This window comes from Quercus lobata, chromosome 2 (assembly GCF_001633185.2).
Source record: "Quercus lobata isolate SW786 chromosome 2, ValleyOak3.0 Primary Assembly, whole genome shotgun sequence".
NCBI classification, from domain to species: Eukaryota; Viridiplantae; Streptophyta; class Magnoliopsida; order Fagales; family Fagaceae; genus Quercus; species Quercus lobata.
Window position 1 is genome coordinate 14,311,942 of NC_044905.1, and position 26,260 is coordinate 14,338,201.

The 26,260-nt window shown below is 30.8% G+C and overlaps 1 protein-coding gene across 9 annotated transcripts; it reads left to right on the forward strand.

Moving 5' to 3' along the window:
• The first annotated feature begins 186 nt into the window (after positions 1 to 186).
• Positions 187 to 21,373, forward strand: LOC115974632. 9 transcript variants are annotated; one of them, XR_004087984.1, is made up of 11 exons: positions 187 to 375; positions 1,379 to 1,453; positions 2,960 to 3,031; positions 6,289 to 6,344; positions 12,560 to 12,707; positions 12,805 to 13,078; positions 14,968 to 15,092; positions 15,168 to 15,246; positions 16,021 to 16,178; positions 16,298 to 16,418; positions 20,979 to 21,373. XR_004087984.1 is itself a non-coding variant. In XM_031095067.1 (8 exons), the coding sequence occupies exons 5-8, from the start codon at positions 12,561 to 12,563 to the stop codon at positions 15,969 to 15,971; spliced, it is 681 nt and encodes a 226-aa protein (XP_030950927.1). In that variant the 5' UTR covers positions 187 to 375; positions 1,379 to 1,453; positions 2,960 to 3,031; positions 6,289 to 6,344; position 12,560; the 3' UTR covers positions 15,972 to 15,993. The 9 variants fall into 9 exon arrangements, 2 of the variants coding, with proteins under 2 accessions (XP_030950927.1, XP_030950928.1); XR_004087986.1 differs by having other exon boundaries at positions 14,968 to 15,061; XR_004087985.1 differs by lacking the exon at positions 12,805 to 13,078.
• The last annotated feature ends 4,887 nt before the right edge of the window (positions 21,374 to 26,260 follow it).

A 26,260-nucleotide genomic window follows, 5' to 3' on the forward strand; every position in this document is an offset into this window, starting at 1 on the left:
ATCAAAGAATAAAATACCCACATACAAAAATTGTTGAAAAATAATAAAGATTTGAGGATTGGCAGAGAAAATCAAAGAATGAAATTGAAAACTTGAAAAATAAAAAGACCCACCAGGAAATCATGGATGAACAATGACCAAAGATTTATGATTTTCCCTTTCAAAATCACAAAAACAAACACAAATTCCCTTGTTTTATTTTTATACATGCATGTTATTAAGGTCAGCTTTATTATTCTGATAGTGTTATAGATGCATGTTACTAAAGTTTAACTCTCTCTCTCTCATGCTCTCTGTTTGTGTATCTCTGTGTTTGTGTGGAGCTGGCGGGAATGCAGTCAGGGCCAATCACTATGCCTCTGCAGCTTCAAAAAGGTATATATATAAAAACAAAACAAAACCATCTTCACTGCGTAATTTTTGGTAACCTTTTGGTATTTATTGAAGTATGGCTTGCATTTGTGGTTGAACAATTTTACGTTTTGATTTTATGTTTCCAAGTTTGAAATTCATTTCTTGTTTGTTCCTATCCCCAGTTTCCGTTTGGAGGATTACATGTTGTAATAATTGTTAATAATAATATATTTATATTTTTAACTCTTAGGCATTAAATACATCTTGATCAATGTTTGGATACCTTCCAAAGATATTAAATTTATTTCCTTTTTTCTTTTTATTTTTTAAATTTTAGAAATTGGATGCATATGCCTTGCACTTTGAGCTTAATTATCATACTTTAAGCTTATCAAAAAAAAAAAAAAAAAAACCATGTATTAAGCAATTTGTAACAAATTTGACATCCATATATTCAATTTTACGTTGAAATTGCGTGACACTTTTGAATAGAACCAATTCCAGCTTGTCATATTGGTTATCCAAATCATAGTGGTTCTTTTGTGTGTGTGTGTGTGTTACCCGGCCGGGGTGGGGGGGGGGGTGGTTGTTTATTGAATTAAACTCCAGTTTATATGAATTCCAGGGACCGATACTGTTGGAGTTTTATAATTACTATGAACAAAAAAAATACTATATTTAGATTATATGGAAATATATAATACTATAAGCTAAAAGCTTTTATGTTTCTTCCTAAACTCTTTAAGCAAGGTTAGATTCTGAGTTAATTTAACATTTCCCATAGGAAGAGCTTGCATATTCTTTTATTTTAGAAGATAATTTTGATAATCATAAGAACTTAAGAACTATTCACAATTTTATCTGGGGTTTAAACGCATTGTTATTACAATTTTTTTTTTTTTTTTTTTTGTTCTTAAAAATTGTTATTTTCCTAGCTAATAATGGTACTTTTTAGACTTCAAACCATGTTGTCCTATTATTGCATGTGTTAGGATTTGACTGGATTGTCTTTTCACTTATGCAGCACTCTAAAGGAAGAACTTTGTTTAATCTAAGGACAGAGAAAACTATTGCTAAAGAGAGTTTTATCCATAATGATGTAAGCTCTTCAGTTTCTAGAAGTGTTGTGATGCTTTTTTTTTTTTCAAAAGATAAATCCTCCAAAGCTTTAGTAATCATGTTAAGTCAAATATTTCCGTTTTTAATTTGTGGCATTTAATTGGTTGTTGCTTCGGATGCATTCTGGTTTTGAATATTAGGCACATTATATTGAAATTTATACAGCTCCTTTTGTTCCTGTCATTTATCATTACATGGGTCGCTAAGAATTACCTCTACATAAAAAGTTTGAGTTGATATTAAAGTTCATGTAAATCTATGTAATACACTCTGCTCCTGTCCTGTAAAATTACTTGGGTGATTAAGAATCATCTCTACATGTAAAGTTTGAGTTGATATTAAAGTTCATGTATATCTATGTAATACACTTTGTTCCAGTCCTGAATCATTACTTGGGTTGCTAAGAATCAGCTCTGCATGGAAAGTTTGAGTTGATATTAAAGTTCATGTAAATCTATGTAATACACCTTGTTCCTGTCCTGAATCATAACTTGGGTTGCTAAGAATCACCTCTGCATGAAAAGTTTGATTTGATATTAAAATTTGTGTAATTCTATGTAATACACTTTGCTCCTGTCCTGTATCATTACTTGGGTCGCTAAGAATCACCTCTGCATGAAAAGTTTGAGTTGATATTAAAGTTCATGTAAATCTATTTAATACACACAGTGAGTATGGCTATCGAAGGAGTGTCTTCTCCTTTTCCTCTTCTTTTTGGTTTCTGGATTAATCAACTTGCATAAAATACATTGTTGTATTCAATAAAGTTCTTGTAAACCCCAATACTTTTGAAGTTATATAACTACTATGAACAAAAAAAATACAATACATATTATATGGAAATGTATATGATTATAAGCTAGAGGCTCTTATGTTTCATTTTAAACTCTTTAAGCAAATTTAACTATCCTATTATTTTAAAAGATAATTTTGTTAATTATAAGAACCATTCACAATTTCATCTGGGGTTTAAACACTTTGTTATTACAATTGTTTGTTTTTGAAAAATTTTTCTTTCCTTGGCAACAATGGTATTTATTATAATTTAAGCCATGTTTTCTTATTAAGGAATGGGTAAGGATTTGGTAGGATTTGTCCTTTCTCTTATGTAGCACTCTACTTGAATGTCCTATAAGGGCTGCATGGCCACGTATGTGCAATCCTCTATACCTAAACATAAAGATAGGGATCAACTTCGAAGGACTCTTTGTTAATAAAATAGACAACAAAATATTTCTGTGAGAGAGAGAGATAATCCATAATGATATGAGGTCTTCAGTTTCTAGAAATGTTTTGATGCTTTGGAAAAAAAAAAAAAAAAAACCTTCCAAAGCTTTATTAACCATATCAAGTAAAATATTTCCTTTTATACAGCTCTTTCTGCATCTTCCTTTATTAATTTTGTTTTCAATTTGGTGATATTTTTTTTTTTTAACAAATATTTTATATTATTGTTTCATATTTTTTTTTTTATCTGGTATGACAGCTAGCTAAAGGATCTCAGTCTAATTGGAGTTCAGCCTGTTGAATTAGGAAATCTTGTGCATTTGTGAAAAATGTAAGAGAAAATATGCATGTTTTGCTCAATTATAAAAGTCATAAACTCATCATGTTATTATTTTGCTCAATAATTCATAGAGATTATTAATTTTTTACAGTTAGTAATGAGTAATCCATACAAATTCCATTGTTTAAGTCTATGATAATTGTCTATACATATGATTTGTGTATGATAGTTTTCTATTGTGTGGAAGTTCTATAAACAGCTTTCTACAACTATTATTGTATTCTTGGTGTTAATTGTGTAGTGTGTGAGATTAGTCTTTGTTATAACTTAATTTGGCCAAACTTTGACTCTATGTGTATCTCTTGATTTGTCTTACTTGCAAGTGTTTTAATTCATAATTTTTTTTAAAATGCCAAATCAATAGCATTCTTTGTGAAATAGGCCGTGTATATGGAGAATGATGATTTAATATATCAAGAAAACAACCTATGACACAATAGAAACTTTTAAGCATAAATTACAAAATAACTTTTTCATTTGCGCTTTGTATGGATAATTTTAAAGGTTTGATTGTTTTAATTTGTAAATGGTGGAATATTGTTTTTCTATGGTTCTTGTGAATTTTTTGGAATTTTCAAAGCTAATAAAGTTAAATTTTTCAATTTTGATTTATATTTTCAAGATTTTTTTTTAATAAATACAATTTTCCCAAGTGTCTAATTTTTATGCTTTGTATCACTTATTGATTCATACTAGATCTTTGTTTGATTATTTATTTATTTTTTTCCATTAATATTTATTATAATTAACTCACTTTTTTTAGAAAGTTTTGACTTATAACGTCTATTTCTAATAATATTCTTTATCATTAGATCAAGACAAAATTGAACTTCAAATCTAAAAAGGATGTTGTTTCAAACTGAGTATAGTAAAAAAAAAAAAAAAAAAAAAAAAAAAAAAGACATTATTTTTAGACAAATTAATGACTAAAATGTGATGGTCCATAACGAAGGGGTATATTCATATTATTTTCCATCATCTTAATGATGTAAAATCTACTTCTTAAGAAACAATTGAGAATGCAAATTGCATTTTAATTTTTGGACAGATTATCTTATTTTATGGTCACGGTGGATCTATAATTTGAAAGGCCCACTATAAATTGTGTTACATTTGGGAGGCAAATGTATACGTGGGTTGTACAGGCCACATGTGCTCTTATGCTAGCCCAAATCCATGGATCTTGCATCTATTATTGCTAGCCCAGGTCCTTTTGTTGTGGAAAAGTTGATAAACTTGCCCAATCTAATCTGGCCCATTGAATATACTTTTACTCTCTCTCTCTCTCTCTCTCTCTCTCTAATGAATGACTGACTCATTGAAGGGATAAATAAATTCGCATTGATCTTTGATTCAAATTGTATGTTGCTAAATGGCATTTGATGATTTTTATGACAAAAGAGCTTAATCTCAAAGTTTTGTATCTATTTTAGTACTCATTTGGTTAAACTTTTTGAGCTTAAAAAGCGTATTATTGACCCCAAAATTGAAAATCTCCAAACCATTTATCATACAAATCACATTAGACTATAATTACAACATCAAATATTGATCACCAAGAATTTATAAATTTACGGATGTGAAAGACATGCATCTTTCTCTTCCCTTTGTTTTTTTTTTTTTGGAAAAGGATGCCATTAACTTTAAAAATGTCTTCGATGCATCTATTAGTACAAATTTGTAGGATGTTATCTTGGAAAATATTATTCTCACATTTTTATATACGTCTTCTGTATATGTCTCTCATTCATATTTAGTTGATTTTAAAATTAAAATTACTAGATGTAATACTGATTACATACATGGAAGACACACATTGAATGGGTATATAAAAAGTATATCTGCAAATAATATTTTTTAATGTTCATGTTGTGGTTTCATCTTTATATTGCATTATGGTCAAAAACCTACATTATGCTTTAAAAAAAAATCTTCATAAGAGGTTTCTTTTAAAAAAAAGAAAAAAAAAGTCTTCTTAAGATTATTCAAAAAAGAAGCCTATGGATGAGAGTAGGCGTGTCCACTCAACCTCTTGAAGCCCATAATGCATAGCTTGAAAAGGCCCGCTGTTCTCTGAAGAACAAAGAGTTTTTTATTTATTTTATTTTTGATATAGGAGAACAAAATTAGCAATTGGTCAAAGCGTTAAAATTAGAAAGCTATATGGCATTGAACTTGTAATTTTTCTGGCTTATAATTAGATGCTGAACAAATGCAAGAGACAACTACTTTAAAAATAATAATAATTAAAAAAAGGAGGATTATTTATCCCTTCATACATCAAGAAACTATTAGAAGTTTTGAACAAGGAAAATGCAGATATGATACATAATTTCCTCGTCCTATTTCTGTTGTACTTGTATAATAATACTCTTTTTTTTAAGAAACAAAAACCATTTATTATTATTATTATTATTATTTTTTAAAAATCACAAGCATTATAAAAGCAAACAACAGAAATGACTACATTAAATGGGCACTAGATGAATGTTTGTTGGATTCACAACTAGCTTTAGTAGCTATAGGATTGCAATAATGGTTCTGATTCACAACTTAGTGAGTAAAATATTACTTTGGTAACGCTGAGATAAGAAAGTTACTTTGATTGTCATTTCTATCACATTTTCGTTTGTATTTTTTTTCTTAAATAATAAAAAGCATTAGGAGTTCCATGACTTCCGCCCTTGTCTTTGGTTGCATCACTTGGTCCAAAATGTGGCCTATGTCTATGTTAGAACTGATTCAAAATGCTCTACTCACTACACAAAAGACAAAATATATCTTCAGCTTGTATTTTATAGAGATAGAGAATCAAGAAACTTTGAATCATTTATTTTGCTTGTTCAATTCTCAATTGCCAAAGCAATATGGTTTGCTTGTAGTATGATCTTAATAATTACTTCTCTGTAGTTTTGATGAACGGTGTCTTATTCCTTGCCTTATTTTGATTATTTGATTTTTTAAAAACAAAGCTATGTTTGAAAAATAGTCTATATTACCTAAAGAGATGGTTGAATATGGCATATGGTGGACTTATACATGTAAAGGAATACTTGTTGTTGAAGTTAATCTAAAAAATGACGCAAGTCTTTTGTGAAGAAATATAATCAGTTTTTAGATGTTGCATTTTTCTGGTTGTTATGTTTTGTTTATGTGTGTGCGCTTTTTAAAAAAAAAAAAAATTTATTTTATATTTTATTTGTAAGTTCATGGTATTATCTTCATAAATGTTGCCTCTTGTATTGCAGTTCATCTGGTACTTTATTCTCTAAATTGTGATAGTACTTGATCTTCAAAGTAACAAGTAAGTATAATTAACGCTTCAAATTACATAAAATTGTTCTCAATTTGTGAACTTTCTCTTTAGAATATATAATGATTCTATTGTTTATCATTTACTATTTTATGTTATTTTCCCCTTTTTGTATATTGCTTTTTTATTTTTTAATTCAAAATTTGTGGACATTTGTTTTATCTTTGTTATTGATTTCGTTGTTATTGTTTGTTCTCAACTTTGTTATTATTTATTGCCCTCTTAATTTCCACGTTTTTTTTTTTTTTTATCAAAACATAGTAGCCTAGAATTACATGGAGAGTGAAGATTTAGATGATACCTCAATTAAGAGGAATTCCTATCGTTCTAGCCAAAAAAGGAAAAGCAAATCAACATCTGATGAAGTGATAAACTATAACAACAATGATACAATCATTACAAATCCAGCAGATCCCTTAGTTACCACTTCAAATAAAAAAGGTAAGTTTAAGTATATGAAATCAATAGTCTTTTAGATTGAATTTTAAAAATGGTGCTAATTTTTTGTCGCCTTTTATAAACATAAAGGTATTAGAAAAGGTCCTAAGAGAAAAAATTATTGGTATGGTACATTATCTGACGAACAAAAAAAAGATTTATGCAAGAAAAGGAGAGAAGCATATGCACAAAAGAAAGCTCTTGCAAAAGAAGCAATCACAAACAATCAATGTAAGTTTATATATGTAAAACAGTACACTTTTCATCTGATCTAGACATGTGTTAATTTGCTATTACCTAATATGATCAAAGGTGTTAAGAGGACAACGAAAGAAAGCAGAGCATTGGTATTCATATAGTGCATTATCTGAGGAGAGAAAAAGAGAAATTTGTAAGAAAAGGAGAGAAGCATATGCCCAAAGAACAGCTATTGCAAAAGAAGCTATTAAGAATGCTCAAATCAATTCGATTGCAAGTATGGAAACTTCTAAAGAAGTTGATGGTCCTAGAATGCACATTTTACTAGAAGAAGATATCAGTAAATGGAGATGTAGGGTGAAAAGAAAGCAATGTGTTGCAACAGTTGATGATAGAAATGAACAAATGCTTAAGAAAAAATCTAAGATATGTGCTGCTGAAAGTCATAATTTTAGAAAGTTTGTCCCGGTGGTATACTAATCAATGAAGATTTTCGGACAAATATAGGTAAGAATTGACTACTAAAAATATTATTCTAGCCACAAATGTGGCATCTTAATACCCTGAAATACCAACTATTCCTTTGATTTGAACTTTTAGAAAACCAACGCTGCCATATGATGATGCCAAATTTATCTGATGGACGAAAGAAGCAAATTAGTGAGTACAGCATCTTTGAAGTTGGTAAGTATTAGTCAAATAATTTAAGTCTTCCATATTTCTATGAGATTTGCATTAAAGTTTTGAATAATAAAATGTCATTCAAAATAGGATCATGCTCTAATGGAGTAACCAATTCAATTCCAACAAAATTAGTGCAAAGCGACATAGGTACGGTACCTCATAGATAAAAAAATACTACCCTTATTAAGCTATATGTTTTAGATACATGTCCTTCTAAAAATTTTAGATTTCTATTAGTTTACAGCTAAACTTGAATTAATAGGTTCTTGTTACTCTTGGTGTTTATCTTCTTTGTTCTGCAGTCAGAAAAATTCGAAGTTGCAAAAATCTTAGATCTGTCTTGCAAAGTATACCCTTCCAAGCAGATACTTTGTTACCCGTATCAGCATGTATGCATTGTCAAGCAAAAAGGTTCTATCATGAGCCTAAAGGATTTTGTTGTTCTGATGGAGAGATTTGCTTGGCCTCCAATGGTGTTCCCGATGATCTCTATAGGCTGTTCACTTCTAATTCAGAAGAATCAATAGAGTTCCTCAAATATATTCGCACTTACAATAACACATTTGCATGCACATCCTTTGGTGTCAAATATGACCAAAATTTTTGTAAAAGAAACAAGGGCATATACACATTTAGGGTTCAAGGCCAAGTGTACCATTATATAAATGACTTGCTACCATTAGATGATCATCCTTCATACTTGCAACTATATTTCTATGATACTGAACATGAAGTACAAAACAGATTATACAATTCAGATCGATTAAACCCATCAATTTTGACCTAAATAATAGATATATTAAAAGTAAACCCATATTGTGCATTCTTTCGTTCTCTTAAGAATATACAAACTTTGAAAGATCTTCGTATTCATATAAGATCAGATGCTGCATTAGACCAACGTGTCTATAATGCTCCTTCAGCTTCACAAGTAGCTGCAATATGGGTTGAAGATGATACTTCAAGAGACTATAGTAGTCGGGACATTATTGTTTATAGTCATTCTGGGAGTAGTCATAGGGTACAACACTACTTTGGTTGTTATGACCCTTTACAATATCATTTGTTATTCCCCTATGGAGACACTGGTTGGCATTAAGGAATACAAAGAGTTGAAAAGGGAAAAAAATATTTGCCTTCTCAAGTTGAAGTATTAATTAATCCATGTGAATCAAGCTTTGCCACAGAATTGATTAACAAGGAAATGAAAGGTAAACATTATCTTAAATATTAGTGTTGTTGCTTATAACATAACATGTAGGATTATTTAGCTTCTAATATTATGCCACAATATTTTCAGTACTAGAGAAGAAGAAGAAAAGAGGCGTGGTCTCATGTCGTGAATATTATTGCTATAAATTACAAATAAGAGTTATCATCAAATCAATCTTATTGCATTCAGGTCGACTCTTTCAACAATATGTTGTTGACATGTATATCAAAATTAAAACAGCTAGATTAGATTATTTTCGAAACAAGCAAGATGAGATTCGAGCTGAGGCCTATCAAGGCATTATTGATAGCATTCATGTGGGTGAAACGCGTGGCTCCAAAGTTGGACGTAGAATAATTTTGCCAACTTCATTCATAGGTGGACCAAGGGATATGCGAAAGAGGTACATGGATGCAATGGCATTGGTGCAGCGCTTTGGAAAACCAAATATTTTTCTTACCATGACATGCAACCCAAATTGGCCAGAAATTAAACAAGAATTACGATTAGGAGAAGAAGCACAAAATTAAAACTGATTTGATTGCTCGGATCTTTAGAGCAAAATTAGAGGAGCTGAAAATTGAATTATTTAAGAAACAAGTATTTGGAGTGGTTGCCGCATATGTATATGTAATTGAGAATCAAAAAAGAGGACTTCCACATGCACATTTCTTAATCATATTAAAGAAAGATTGGAAAATTATTGCGCCTGAAACATTTGATGATATTGTATCAGCAGAACTTCCAAACAAAGATAAAAACCCACACCTATATTCAGCTGTTGTGAAGCACATGTTGCATGGTCCTTGTGGTGCTCTTAATTCGGAGAACATATGTATGAAAAAAACTGGTCGATGCAAGAACCATTATCCAAGAGATTTTTGTGAGCAAAACTACTATAGGCGATGATTCATTCCCCAAATATAGACGTCGGGATGATAGTGCAAGCATTAAGGTCAGGGGAAGAGATTTAGATAACCGTTGGGTTGTGCCATATAATGCTTACCTGCTTTCAAAATTTGATTGTCATATAAATGTAGAGATATGTTCAACAATCAAAGCGGTTAAGTATCTATACAAATATATATATATATATATATATATATATATAAGGGGCATGATCGTGTTGCTTTCCATGTTACTCAAGAAGATAATTCACAAGATATAGATGAAATTGAAAGATTTCAATCAGCACGTTGGATAACTCCCCCTGAAGCAATGTGGAGAATTTATGGTTTCGAATTAAATGAGATGTATCCCTCAGTCTATATTTTACAATTACATCTTGAAGACCAACACTCTGTTACTTTTAGAAAATATGATGATCTTAGTCGTGTTCTAAGAGATGATTCCTCTTCAAGATCAATGCTAACTGAATTTTTTTGTAGAAATAAGATAGATGAAAATGCACGTAAGGTATTGTATAAAGAATTTCCTGAGCAGTATGTATGGAATCAACAAGATAAAATATGGACTCCAAGAAAAAAGAAAAATGTGATTGGTAGAATTGTTGCAGCAAATCCTGTCGAATGTGAAAGATATTATTTACGATTGCTATTAAATCATGTGAGAGGACCAACATCATTTGAAGACTTAAAAACTATTGGTGGTGTTGTAGCTTCAACATTTCGTGAAGCTGCTTTGCTATGTGGACTGCTAGAAGCTGACAACAGTTTAGACAAGTGCTTAGAAGAAGCATCTATGTATCAAATGCCATATAGTTTGAGGCATTTGTTTGCTACAATATTAGTCTACTATAATCCAAGCAACCCCAAATTATTATGGAACAAGTTTGAACAAGTGATGTCTGAGGACTTTAGACAACTCAATGGTCTTGTACTCAATGTTAGAACAAAAGTCTTGCAAAGTATTGCATCTACACTTGAATCAATGGGAAAAGATATAAATAGTTATAACTTGGTTGATTTTAAGGTTACTTTTGATGAAGATCAAATGGGATCAAGGGAGATTCATGATGAACTAAACATAACAATTTTAGAAGAAGATCTACTTGCAGCTGAATCACTAAATGCAAAACAGAAATATGCATATAAAAGAATATTACAAAAAGTTTTCTCAAATGCACCTGGGGCATTTTTCATTGATGGGCCTGGTGGAACAGGAAAAACTTTTCTTTACAGGGCTCTTCTTGCCACAATAAGATCAAAACACCTTGTGGCTCTTGCAATTGCATCATCAGGAGTGGCTGCTTCCATACTACCTGGGGGTCGAACAGCACATTCACGATTTAAGATTCCTCTCGATGTTGAGAACAGTATAACTTGTTGTGTTAGCAAACAAAGTGGACTAGCCAAACTTCTGCAACCTTCAAGTTAATTATATGGGATGAAGCACCAATGTCAAGAAGGCAAACAATAGAAGCTCTAGATAAGATGCTACAAGATATAAATGAATCTGAGTTATCATTTGGGGGCAAAGTAGTTGTATTTGGAGGTGACTTCCGTCAGGTCTTACCTGTTGTTCCAAAAGCATCAAGACAAGAAACAATTGATGCTAGCTTAGTCAAGTTATATTTATGGCCTACATTAGAAAAGATCAAATTAACTGAAAACATGAGAGCACAATTAGATCCTGCCTTTTCAGATTACTTGTTACGAGTAGGAAATGGAACTGAACAAATAGTTACTGATAATATAATAAATCTCCCAACTACCATGATTATACCATACATAGATGACATGACTTCTTTAATTGCTTTGATAGATGCTATATTTTTAAATATAAATGATTATCCAAGAAATTTACACCTTATGATTAATAGAGCTATTTTAACACCTAAAAATGATTGTGTTGAAGAGATAAATAACTTGCTTATAAAAAAGTTTCCAGGTGAAGTTACTCGATATTATAGCTTTGATGAGACCATAGATGGAACTGAACAAGGTCTACAAGAAGACTTCTTAAATAGTTTAACACCAAGTGGACTCCCTCCACATGAATTAATGCTTAAACCAAATTGCCCTGTCATATTGCTTAGAAACATTGATCCCTCTCAAGGATTATGCAATGGAACACGATTAATTTGTCGTCAATTTAAACCAAATGTAATTGATGCAGAAATTGCTGTTGGTCATTATTGTGGTAAAAGAGTTTTTCTACCGAGTATTCCATTTTTGCCTCTTCAAAATGAAAAGCAACCATTTCCATTCAAAAGAACCCAGTTTCCCATTAGACTAAGTTTTGCTATGACAATAAATAAAGCCCAAGGACAAACTCTAGATTATGTGGGAATATATTTACCTCAACCAGTTTTTTCTCATGGACAACTCTATGTAGCATTATCTAGAGCAAAAACTGCAAATTCTGTTAAAGTTCTTATTCGACCAACTTCTATTGATGATTCTAATGACACTTGCACAAAGAACATTGTTTATAGAGAATTATTATTGCTAGTAAATTGATTTTCATATTTGAAAGCTATTTGAAATAAACCAAGTAATTTGCTTAGCTTCTCTCTCTCTCTCTCTCTCTCTCTCTCTCTCTCTCTCTCTCTTTATTTTTCCTTAATTTGCTTTTATTACATTTGCATCTCTTTATATGTTTTTGTTTGGTACTTATCATTTTGTTCAACATCCAGATCATTCTTATTAAATACTATACTATTAACTATAGCTAATGATTATTTTTCTTATTTCCATTGTTAACTCAATAGGATGCGCAAACTATATAGTTCTATTAAAGACATTAATCCAAAAACTAGAAATTGGAAGGTGAAGGTTGTTGTTGCTGAAAAGACAATGGCACGTACATCAATGCAAAGCCCAACCAAATATATGAGGCTCATATTAGCTGATAGCCAAGTAAATTAACAATCTATTTTTTAAATTTTATGTAATAGTGCTTGTAAAATAGATGTTGATTTTCACCCTCTCACATCTAACAATTCTACTTATATAGGGAAATAAAGTACAGGCTGTTATTTTTAATCAACGTGAGATTGACATGTTTGACCAACTGTTACACATAACAAGGACATACTACATTCATAATGCAATCGTTAAACCAATCAAACCAGAGCATCGAATTGTTGATAATGTTTATCAATGGACAATCAATCCAACTACGTTGATTGAAGAAATATCAAATGATGACTCATCACTTCCTGCACCTTCCTTTAACTTTGTTCCTTTTACCGAGCTCCATAAACATATGGATTATTCTGCACTTGTCGGTAAGAATTGGAATATTAATTTAATTTACTTATTAAAAAAATTAACTACAAGATTAATTCTCATGCCTCTTCTTTAGTTTAATATTAACCAACAATAATATGACATTTATTTATTTTAGATGTTATTGTTGTTGCAATTGATGTGTGCCCAGCTCGACAACTACAAACTAGAAATGGCTCATCAACGATCCAGGAAGTCATTCTAATTGACCAATTGTAAAATTTAATAATTTCTTTTATCTTTTCTCACAATGGATTTCTTTTTGATTCAATTCTTTATACCTAGCCAATGTAAATCAACTACTACTGTTATTAATAAAAAGACAGATATAAATCAACACTTTTAAAAATTGATCAATTGCAAGATTTAATAAATTTTTTTTATATTTTCTCACAATGGATTTCTTTTTGATTCAATTCTTTATACCTAGCCAATCTAAATCAACTACTACTGTTATTAATAAAAAGACATATAAATCAACACTTTTAAACTGTTCCTTCACATAATAACAAAATAAAATACATTCAAGAAGTTTAAATTTATTTTGAGAGTTTTAATATACCTTTGATTGAGGATTTTATTAAAAAAAAAAAAAAAAGACATATATATATATATATATATACACCTCCGGTTAAGTTTGAAAGATACTTCTTGTGTACGTGTCCAACAAGCATTTGAAGAAATGTTCTGCAATTACAATTTGCTTGCAAATTAGTATTTTCAAAATGCGTTTACTCACTGGTCTTCTATATTTGCAGTGTCGAATACCATTCTTTTTATGCTATAACTTTTAAATCAAAGTACTTATTAATATGAAACAAAAGAAAGAAAAAACTTATAATCCCAAAATTTTCAAAAGTATGTCCCTTTTGTACTTTATGAGTTATGTAAGATGCTGAATTAGAGAATTCATTAATGACATATGATGATTTAGGTTTGAGTTGAAAAGGGCAACTGAAATGTACGAACTCTTTTTTTTGATAAGTAACTGAAAGCCAAATTACTTTATTATTTGAAAATTATGAACTATATGCATAATCTTATTTAATTGGTAAAAAAACCATGGCATTGTTAGAATTTATTCTCCTTCTTGATGGACATTGTTTGTATGGAGATTTATATTGTTTTGGTTTTCCAATGACTACAATATATGCAGTCTCAAACAATGTTATTTATACAAATAAATAGTTTTTTTAAGGCAACATGGATGATAACAAAAAAATTATTTTATATGGAAATATACAGATTAATTAAGACTCAGATTGAAGGGAATGTTTCAAACGCTTGGTTTTTCTTTTGCACATGGTGCTATGCTAAGCTTCAAGATTTTTCCTAGAAAGGTTTTTCATGATGTAAATAAAGAAAATAACAGATGTTTCATTTCAGTTGTATGCAACATGGTTTGTTAATGTAGCACTACTTCCACCAAATTATTTACATACAAACATACACACAAAGGAAAGATAAAGAAAGAAAAAGTTTTAGATAGAGCCACAAAGTAGCGATTTATGATTCAAAGATGGGAGCTTTTTTGACAGCATGTATACTTAGCTTTATGATGTACCTTTTAAAGCAAATGTATGCATCTGAACTATAACAGTTCAAGTGATAGCTCAATGGTAATAATATATTTTGTATTGATCCTATCTATGTTCAAAACTTGCCTTATCCTCTGTCACTATCTATTTATTAAAAAAAGTATATCTTTGAAATACATTATAATGTTCAAATTATATCAATTCAAATATTCTGTCTCACTTTTTATTTGCATTTTATGCTCTACTAATCATGATATATCAACTGTATAATTTTATTCCATTTAAAATTTTGATTATTTTATAAGGAAAATGAAAATTTTCATTGCTATCAATTGGTTTATGCATTACAGGTTGAAACCAATAATTTTGACAATGTGGGATCAATTTGTTACCAATGAATCAGTTGCCATTGCACAAATTATCACTACTAGACCTGTTATTATGGTAATCAGATTAAAAGTTGTTTCGCACAATGGTAAAATCTTTTCAAAAAAGAAGAAAATATTGGCTTAATAATTACTCATTACCCTAACATTTTTATCTATTACAGGTTTGTCTCTCTCAACAAGATCATCAAGTTCCTTCATCATTGATCCACGCATTCCTGAAGCAATTGCATTACAAACTTGGTACATTATGCATCTTTTTTAAATTCTTTACTACTTCATATAAGTGATTAATATCTACTTTTTAAAGCATTGACCAAAATGACTTCAATTCAATTTATAAGTGCATTAGTCTTCAACAGACTTTAGGACTGATGTGCATCAACATTCTACTAAAACAAATACTCCATTTTTCCCTTTTTACTTTTTTACCTCTATACACAACCAAACACTTTGTGTATATCACACTTTTAAAAATCTTCAACAAATTGAAAATCAGCATCCGATTATATTATATATTGCCTTAACTTTATTTATTTTGCATTTACAAGTATAATTTTGATAACTTCTTGCTTGTAGTTTTGATAAAAGGTATCTTATTTCTGCCTTATTTTGTTTATTTGGTTTTTTAGAAACAAAGCTGTATTTGAACGATAGTCTATATTACCAAAAAAGATAGTTAAATATGGCATATGGTGGACTTATACATGTAAAGAAATGCTTGTTGCTCAAGTTAATATATATATATATACATATATATATATATATGTATTTTTATTTTTCATAGGGCTACTGAAAAGGAAAAGCAGCTAAATGAGATAATCACTGAAAAGCACTATCTTACAGCTTCATCAAGCTCTTTGGCACTAATAATAGAAAATATTACCGAGATTGCTTTAATAGTAACTTTGGTTCAAACGGTGATATCTATTTCTACCTCTTATTATAGTTTCTTTTGTCTAGATTAAAAAAACTATCAACTAAACAATAGAAATGTGTAACAATCAATTGATGCAGTGATCCAACTTTTGGATAAATGCAACAATATCCATCACAAAGTTGGACCAACATTTTTGGTACATGGCATGCAATAAGTGTCACAAAGCCACTGGTGTAGACTATAATGAAGAATTTTCATGCTTATATTGCAAGGAAAAAGCTGTTGCAAATCCACGGTATGTACACTACTAAAAACCCCTTTGTAACACTAATGATATGGATAAAAAAAAATCAGTTACTATCAAATTTATATTTGTATCCAAATTGATTATTAATTTCATTATCCAACTTCTAGATGTCGACTTGAAGTTAAGTTGGATGATGCAACTGGACATTTAATGGCAACTCTATTTGGAGATGAAGCTGAAAAGTTTTTATCATGCTCAGCAATTAAGCTAATGAAGGAGACTACAGAGGTAATAAACAATCATAACTAATCTTTAAATAAATAGTTAATTCACTTTCACATACAAACATGACAAAAAATCTAAAAGCTAAATTTTTTACTTTTTATAACAAAATATGAAAAACTTCGTATTTTTGTTATGATTTGTGTGTGATAGCTTTCTATTGTGTATAAGATCTATAAACAGCTTTCTACAACTGTTATTGTATTCTTGGTATTAATGAGTAATTCATACAAATTTCATTGTATAAGTCTATGAAAATTGTCTATACATATAATTGCTCTGTGTTGGTCTGTGTTGTGTATAACATACTCAAGTGCCAAGCTTTGAACACTTCTTGGTTTTTTTTCTTTGTTTTTGAGGCCTTAGTAGAATTCTAATGGTATTTTGTCTTTTTAACTAGAAACCTCTAGTTGTTTCAAGATCTACACTGTGCTTTATACTCCTCTTTTTTTGGGCTGATTTTGCCATTTTACAGTTGCCTTAGTGTCTTCTCTTATACTTTTAGCTTGGGATCTGTGATATGTTTGGTTCTACTATCTCATAGGGCTGTTAATATGTATATAGCTTTGTTTTGTTCAGTGAAAATTTACTGATTTATCAAAGAGCAATCACCTACATTTTTATTATTTTAATTTTAGATATATTGTCATCTATGCTCTAACATTGGATGTGTGAATAAATTATTTTTTTATATATAATATGGAGCATGTTAAGTGATGAGAACATATTAGATTAGTTACCTAAATCTATAATTTCGTTATCCTAATCAATTTTATTCATTTTACCCCTAAAACACTATCATACAATTGGATGGCTAAAGCTTATTTGCATGGAGAATTTTTAGACTACACCTTGAACAATTTAAAAGAGAGTTTGAAATGTTAATAAAATTGGTAGTTCTTAAATGTACCGATACTTATAGATTAATGATTGCATTCTTCTTTCATACCCTTTGTACTGCTTTCATTCTTTTCTTTCGTATGACAGCCAGCTAAAAGACCTCAATCTAATGAGAGTTCAGCCTGCTGAATTTAAAAATCTGTCATTTGTCAGAACTATAAGAAAAACATACATGTTTTCTAGCATTATAGAAGTCATTTAACCTAATCATATCATCATTTTTTTGCTAAATATTTCTTAGAGATACAACTAATTTACACTTAGGTAAATAATATAATACATAATAATACAGCTTGTAGAGTTGTCGTGCCTCCCAGTTGTTATGAAGAATCATTAGTTCAAATTTGTTTTCTTGCTTATCTTCTAGAAAGACTTGTTATATGAATTGGCATTTGGTGGAGTGTTAAATGACAAAGGTGACTGTTTTCTCACTATCTCATGTAATTAGTATTAATGATCACTACTAATACATAATGTTCCCTTTTTATATTTTCTTTATCACCTTATTGATATTTTGATGTAATTTTAAGGAAATTCAAAACTGGTATTACTTCTGAGAATATGGACTGATGCACACATTAGATACTCTAAGCCATTGGTAGACATCATAAAAGCAACCGTAGTGATTTCAAAATTGTATTCTTTGTATTTGCTAGCTTATTAAAATGTCCATACTCCTTATCTTCTCTTCTCAAAGAAATTTAGAAAAAGGTAAGAAAAAAGGATTAAGAATATGAATTTTAAAGTTCTTGGATATCTAATCTTTCTCAAATATAAAGAAATTATTCTAATTTGATCTTTTGTATACATGGAAGCTATTTTGGACTTTGGTTGCTTCAATGATGTTAAATATAAAATCTCTGTCTTTTGTTATATATAGTGTAAGAGTTCCAAGTTTATGTGCTTTTTATTTTACCTCCAATGTCAAAATTTTTGCATGTGTATTGTTGAGTTCAAGAAACGAGTTCTGAAAGGTTTTTAGGGTTTTAGCAAATTCATGGGTGGTGGACAAGGCAAGCCCTGTGGTGGAAATTTTTGGCTTGATACCAATTTAATGTTTGGTTTCTGTACATATTACAGATTTGGTCTTGCATTTTAGTATGTGAAAATTGAGTATGTTTGTGTTTACTTTTTTTTGGGGTCATGCTAAAGACTCTGATTTTAGATGTTGGAAAGGAAAATTTTTATTGTCTAAGGAATTTTGGAGATTTGGAAGGATATTCCCTTGTGTGTGTTGTGGACTATTTGGCAATAGAGGAATGGTAGAGATTTTGGTGGAGTTGATAGGACCGATTATGTAATTAAGCAAATGTTCATGCATACTGCATGTTTGGAAGCTATTTGGTCTATTCTAATTTGGTCTTTGGTATATAAGAAAGCTATTTTGGACTTTGGCTGCTTCAATGATGGTATATATAAAATCTCTCAGTTTTTATTTTAAAAATGCAAATATACACAACTTCAAACTTTTTCCTCTTAATCTTCATGCAGGCTGCACTCCAAGTTATGAATTGTACTTCTTTTGCTTGATTGGATTTAATTTTATATGTTTTTTCAATTTATGTATATCATATTTTTGCAAGTGTTATTTCAGGTTCATCATGTGATTATGTCAGTTAATTTAGCTTCATTGTGTTATTTCAACATATCTAAACTGGGTATTTGCTTTTTGTTTCAATTTTTATTTTTACTAGCCACGGACCTGCGCGTTGCGCATGATAATTATTTTTATAGTGGTTTTATTATTATTTTTTAAAAAATTTAAACTAATTTAATAAAGAGTAATGTATTTTGTAATTATATTTTTATTTATTATAAGAATAATCATAAATGTAATATAGGAACAATCATAAATCATAAATTTAATAATTTTTGTCGTACTAAAATGAAAAAAATACAATTTTTCTCAAAAATTCAAAAGGCAAGTTAACGAAAATATTTATTTATTTTTATAAAAGTTATAACATTTTGTGAATCATTAAAAAGAATATAAAATTTGGAAATTATTCTTTTAGTTTTAAACAAACTTTCTCAAACTTATTTTTTCTGCCTACAATCCAAAACACTGAAAAAAGTAACTAAAAAAATTAATAAAACTTAACTATGATTAATTGGACCAATTTGGAAAACAATTTGTTGTTTATAATCTACTAAGGTTATTTTCTTTGCAAAAATTGTAATTTCATCCACCCAAAACATATTATCAAATAAACAATTATTAGCAAAACCTAAGAATTAAATTTCTATGTATGCATTGTTATAAAATAATAATAATAATAATTAAAGTGAAACTGCGAAAGATAAAATTTGTCTCTCATCCAATAATTTTTGTTTAGCCAACCTTTGCTTTTCTCTAAATAAATTGCATTGTAGAGTACTTCTAATACAATTATTAAGAGTACTTTGTCCACCACAAAGAATTAAAAAATAAACAAAAATGATTAAAGTCTCATTGTTTAACATCTAAATTGAGCACTATAAAATTCATGCTATCAAATTACAATAACTACCAAATTAAATTATCCAAATCATGCTATGTAGTAGAATAATATTATATTTTTTATATGCTATATTTAACCCTTTATAACGCAATAGAATAACATTTAACAATCAAAGAGAGAGAGAAAAAAACACAACAATTAAAAAAAAAAAAAAAAAACTAAATCGCATTAACCTAAAGTAGATTAAAGAATATAAAAAATTATCAACCTAAAGTGAAGATGCAAGAAAAATAAAAAATAAAAATCCACCCAAAAATTGAGAGAGAGAGAGAGAGAACCTTTTTTCAGTAAGGGAAAACTATGGATAGAATGAAAGAGATAGTGACAAATTTATAGTAAGAGGGTGTGAATAAGAAAAGACAAAAATAGAAGAAGATGAAGGGAAAGATGAAGAATGATATTAATGTATAAGGTAGTGGGGAGATGAGAAGGTGAGGGAAGGAGAAAAGTTGGAGAAGTAGTGAGGAGATGAAAAGGTAAGGGATGGAGAAAGGTTGGAGAAATGTAAATATGAAATAAAAAAAATATTAAAAATAATTATAAGAAAATGGAAAGAAAAAAGATAATGACATGGATGCTGATGTGGCTCAACATGAGCGCAGCAACATTAAACGCTACGTTTCAGCTTTTAGTAATATATAGATTTAGAATTTTATTTGGTAGTCATGCTAGGAAAGTTAGAATGGTGATATAGGGTGTTTTATTTGCTACCTAACATTGAATTTTTTTTCTTGCTTAAAAGGATGTTCGCTAAAACTAAGTAAGCTAAAATGTAATGAATTAACAAAAATTCACGTGTCTAATTTTTATGCTTTGTATGATATAGATTAGCTACCTATCGAATTTTCAATACAAGTTGTGATAATATTGTTGTGCTTTCACTTGCTATGCCTTATAAACAAGGTACATAGTTGGCTATACCTTAGAAATTTAATGGGAACATTAATAGTAATTGTATGGAGTTATAAAATTATTTCTTTTTTTGGCTTAAGCTCAAACGGCCAATGTTAATGTATTTAATAGATGACAATCTTTTGAATTCTTAGTTATTATTAACACTGATATTACAAAATAATATTATAATGCTTCACTTCCCTCACCTTGTCAATTTAAGTTTGATCAAATCCTTATTTTAGTTTAATTAAGTGTACTTATTTGGCTATAGGATGGAATCAAAAATATTGAAAGCTTTGTCAAGCTCTCTGCTGATAAGAACTTTCTCATCCAACGGAGAGCAATAAAGCTAGACACCCCTACAGAACCGCGCTATAAGTTCAACATCGTTGCCATTCATGATCCGCCTCAAGAAAATCCATGAAAATGAAGTTCAAAAAGAACTATGTAAAGCAAAACATCTCCTTTTGGAACTTTGTAAAAAAAAAATAGGCACATACAAAAGACAAATAGATACATTATTCATATATAATGTATCACTTTGTCTTTTCATATAACAAAATGAAATCATCAAAACATTACCTCATTTTTGTTACTCTATTATGTGCCTATTATTAGAAATCAACATTTTGGGTTTCTTTTTGCACATCATATATACTTATCATATGGTGCTTTTTAAAGCACATGTATATATTTGAAGTATGTAAATCATATATACTTATGTTATCATCCACATGTATATATTTAAAGTATGTACAACCTATATACTTATACTATGGTGCATTTCAAAGCACATGTATATATTTGAACTTTGCTAATATATTATGTTATGATGTATTATATTAGCTATTATAATCTTTGTATTTCTTTCGGATGCAATCAATTTAACGTCCCTTTTGATGATAAAATACATATGCACTTTAAAAATTACTTTAAAAATCAATTGATTTATATTTTGCCTTCATGTTGAAAATATAATTAAAATTTAAACTTAATTACTTTTTTTTTTTTTTTACTAAAGCCAGCACGTGCCTTGCACGTGCGGCCCTACCTAGTATATATATGTGAAATGAGAACATGGTGATAGGTTTTTTTTTTTTTTTTTTTTTTTTTTTTTTTTTTTAATTTTTATATATATATATATGGGGTATTTTAGTATTTTTAAGTTACATATAAACGGGTCCGGGTTCGGGCCGGGTTTTCGTTAAAACCCGGACCCGCTTCGGGTTTTTTTAAAAAAAAATTCATACCCGACCCTATAATTTATCGGACCGGGTAAAATCTGACCCATTAGGGTCAGATCGGACCGGGTATTCACGGGTCGGATCGGGCCGGGTATCCGCAGGTCGGATTTAAATTGCCATCCCTAACCAAAAAAAAAAAAATCAACAACCTCTCCAACACCATACACACACCACCACCACCTCCAACACCCAAAAACCCACAAATCCACCATGAACCACCACCAACAACAACCAAAGCAACCCCAAAACCCATTAAACCCACACCACCATCAACACAACCAAAATCAAAACCAACACCATCAACCCACAACCACCAATCACCAAACCCATCTCAAAAAAAAAAAACCCCACCGATGAGCAAACCCACCACCACCACCACCACCACCGATCTACACAGACCTAGACCCATTCCACGGACCAAATCCACGAACCCAAACGCACGAACCCAAACCACAGCACCTTTACGGACCCACCATGCTCAGCCACCGCCGATCTACACGGAGCAAGGACACCTCCACGGACCCACCATGCTCAGCCATTGCTGATCTGCATAGAGCAAGGTTTGAGAGAGCTGATATGAGAGAGGGAGAAAGAGAGAGCTGATCTGAGAGAGGGAGAAAGAGAGAGAGTTGAGACCGGTGATTGAAGAGAAAGAGAGAGATAGAGAGAGATATGATAGTACTGAGGAAATAGGGTTTTTTTTTTTTGTGTGGGTAAAAATGCAAAACCGACCCTCTAATTTTCACATTTTTTCATTTCAGTCCTATAACTTTCAATTTTGTCAATTTAATCATCTAACTTTCAATTTTTGTCAATTTAGTCATTTATTACAGCTCAGTTAGTACTGCCGTTAGAACCACTGAAACCACGCCGTTTTGCATTTTTTTTTTTTTAAATTCGGAATTAAAAGAAAAAAAAAAATCTGAAAAAAAGAAAAAAAAAAAAAAAACATGATACCTGACGACAACGGCACTCAGAGTCTGCTACAAACTCTCAAAAACCAAAACACCCAAACGCTTTCTTTTGAGTTTCGCACCAAACAAGAACAAAAAGAGGTTTCGACGGCACTGACGCTGTTTGATAAATCATGGGTTTCTTTCAATAATATGAGAAAAAGCATGCAAAAAGACGAATACGCTACTGCTACTTCCATTTCTCACAATTCCATAGTGGCCTCCAACGCACAAGAAGAGGAGGGTACGTCGTCCATGGCGACGCTGAGCGCTGTGGCCTTCGTCTAAGAGTTATGTTTTTAATGGAAAATGGCATGAGGATTTTGTGGCTAGGAGGAAATTGAAGGTAGGAGATATCATTGGGCTTTATTGGGATCCATGCCTTTCAAAGTTCAATTTTTGTGTTCTACAAACGCCACATTAGATGTATTAACTGGTCTGTTCTTTCCATGCCGTTAGAACCACTTATTGTTTTTTTTTTCTTTTTTTCAGATTTTTCTTATTTTCTTTTAATTCCGAATTAAAAAAAAAAACATGCAAAATGGCATCGTTTCAGTGGTTCTAATGGAGGACTGAATTGACAAAAATTGAAAATTAGAGGACTGAATTGACAAAACTGAAAGTTAGAGGACTGAAATGAAAACATGTGAAAGTTAGAGGGTCGGTTTTACATTTTTGCCTTTTTTTTTATATATATATTTATTGAGAGAGAGAAAAAAATATTAATTTTTTGTTATGTATCCTCAGACTCACTGTTTACAGTTGGTAATTTTTTTGGGTAGCGATGGTGGTGGAAGAGTTGGCGGCGGCGGTAGCGGTAGTGGTAGCGGTGGCAGCGGTAGTGGTAGCGGTGGCGTTTGCGGGTGGTTGTGATTGTTGTTTATTGTAGTGAATATATTATTTTATTGTAGTGGATATATTATTTTATTGTGATATTTATATTATTTTATTGTGTTGAAAGTTAAAATAGATCCACTACTGCAGCATGTGTGTAGGTAAAATAGATAAAATAACTTTTGGTAGAGCTAAAAAGCTAAATTTTTAGCTCCACTGCTGTGGATGTTCTAAATCCTTTAACAGTTAATTATTTATGCTCTCTTTCTCTCTCACGGTAAAGTTTACTCTTTGCTCTGTTATCAGGATTTTGAGGCTTTGACACCAAATCTACTTGCTGTCGAACACAGGAATGCTGCCAGAGTAGTCGTTCAACCCACTGTTGCTTGCGACGTCCACTGTCCGTAGTCCGCCGCCGTCGAACCCAGGAACACTGTTGTCGAATGGAAAACCATCATCGAGCCCAAAATTGTTGTACAAGATGGCCTTGAAAATTTGCCTGATCTTCTTGATGGGTGCATTCCTTTGGAATTTTGCGTTTTTTTAAATTTACACTTTTGCATTTTGGATTTTGGTGCAACATCTGGCCTTGTGGATTTCTATTTTGTTGATTTGTATGATGTGATCTTCTTATAAAAAATTTTAAAAAAAGATGATGGGATCTTCTATTTCTACTTGGTTTTGATGCTTAGGCGCCGTTTGGTCACCATGTTTAAACACAAAAACAAAAAAAAACAAAAAAATGTGTTTGGTGTACCAATCCTGTTCCCTGTTGTTTGGAAAACATGGTTCAAAAACCAATGTTATAAAACCCATTTTTGAAATCATCTCCGGACAGTTTCTAAACAACAAACACTAGTGCTCAGTGGCAATTCTGTAATTAGTTTAAACAACAAACACTAGTGCTCAGGTCAACTTTTTCATACTTTTGTCAGTTTTTAAAAAAATGTTTTGGTTAGTCATGTTCTCTCTCCTGATTTATGGGCCCACCATGTTCTTTCTCCTGATTTAAAATATATTTATTTTGTACTTTGGTCAACTTTTTTTATCATGCAAAACACACCTATCAAACACATATTTTATATTTTTTGAACACTAAAAAATATTGTTTAAACCATGATACCAAACACATTTTTTTGTTTTATTCAAACTAAAAACACGTTTTTCAACAACACTTTTTAAATCACAATTTTCACATCTTTTTAAACAACAATTTTTGAAAACTATGACCAAACGGGCCCTTATTATTTATACAATTTTTGAAAATGTTGTAAAAAGCAGAGGTAAACAGATAAAACCAAGAATGCATCATAACAAGAAACCAAAAACACAACTCCATATTGTTAAAAGACCAAAATTGGAATTTAACCATGATTTCCCAAATATTTAGTTAGTAGGCCCGGTTCTCAAACTATATTATTTACTAACATCTCGAGTCTTAAATACTCGATTTTGGGCCTATAAATCGAGTCTTTGAGACTCGATTTTCATGTTTTGATCAAATCTGACCTGACAGGAGGTCTACCTAGAAATCGAGTTTAAGACTCGATTTCCTACGTGGCGTCCACGTGGCGATTTGGCTGTGATGTAGTTGAACCACGTGGAAGACCGAGAAAGACTCAGTTTCAAATAGGGGTTTTTTTTAAAAATTAACACCTCACTCTAAGTCTCCACTCTCTCACTCACCCTTTCTCTCACACAGACCAGTCTCACCCTCTCACTCTCACACTTCAGCGCCTCTCTCACTCACCCTGTGATGTGGTTGAACCACGTGGAAGACCGAGAAAGACTCAGTTTCAAATAGGGGTTTTTTTAAAAATTAACACCTCACTCTAAGTCTCCACTCTCTCACTCACCCTTTCTCTCACACAGACCAGTCTCACCCTCTCACTCTCACACTTCAGCGCCTCTCTCACTCACCCTCTTCTCTCACTCAATCTATTTCACATTCATCACCTTCGCCGATCACCCTCTTCTCTCACTTAGTCTATTTCACATTCATCACCTTCGCCGAAAGATTGGATAAAGTCACAGCGAGGTGTACAGAGCTTTGATAAAGTCTCCACTCCCACTCACAGAGCTTTGAGTTCCTTCAGTCTACGCGGTCTCTCAAAACTTTTTTTTTTTAAAAAAGGTGAGTTGCTTCAACGTGTTTTTCACTTTCACCGTTTGGTTGCAGGGAAACAGTGGAAAAAATCAAAGAAACTTTGGTTTCAATTCGTTTTTTACTATTTTGGTTTCTGTTTTGAATTTCTAATAGAACTGTTAAAAAAGATCGAAGCTTTATTGTTTTTTGAGATCAGATTATGTTTCCGGGTTTTTGGGTTTGTTTATATTTGCTGTGGAATCGGATTATGTTTCTAGGTTTGTTTATATTTGCTGAGGATTTAATTTTAGTGGTTTGTTGATCAAAATTTACTTTGATCTAAGTTTGATTTGGTCAGTTATGGTAAATTGTTACTAAGAATGGAGAAATTGGAGCGATATATATATATATATATATATTTATATACTTGTTGGGA

Coding starts and splice junctions, on each gene's coding strand:
- LOC115974632 (XM_031095067.1), top strand. CDS start 12,561: ATGCGCAAACTATATAGTTCTATTAAAGACATTAATCCAAAAACTAGA. Junction 12,708..12,804: donor TCATATTAGCTGATAGCCAA/GTAAATTAACAA, acceptor CTACTTATATAG/GGAAATAAAGTACAGGCTGT. Junction 13,079..15,167: donor GGATTATTCTGCACTTGTCG/GTAAGAATTGGA, acceptor TATCTATTACAG/GTTTGTCTCTCTCAACAAGA.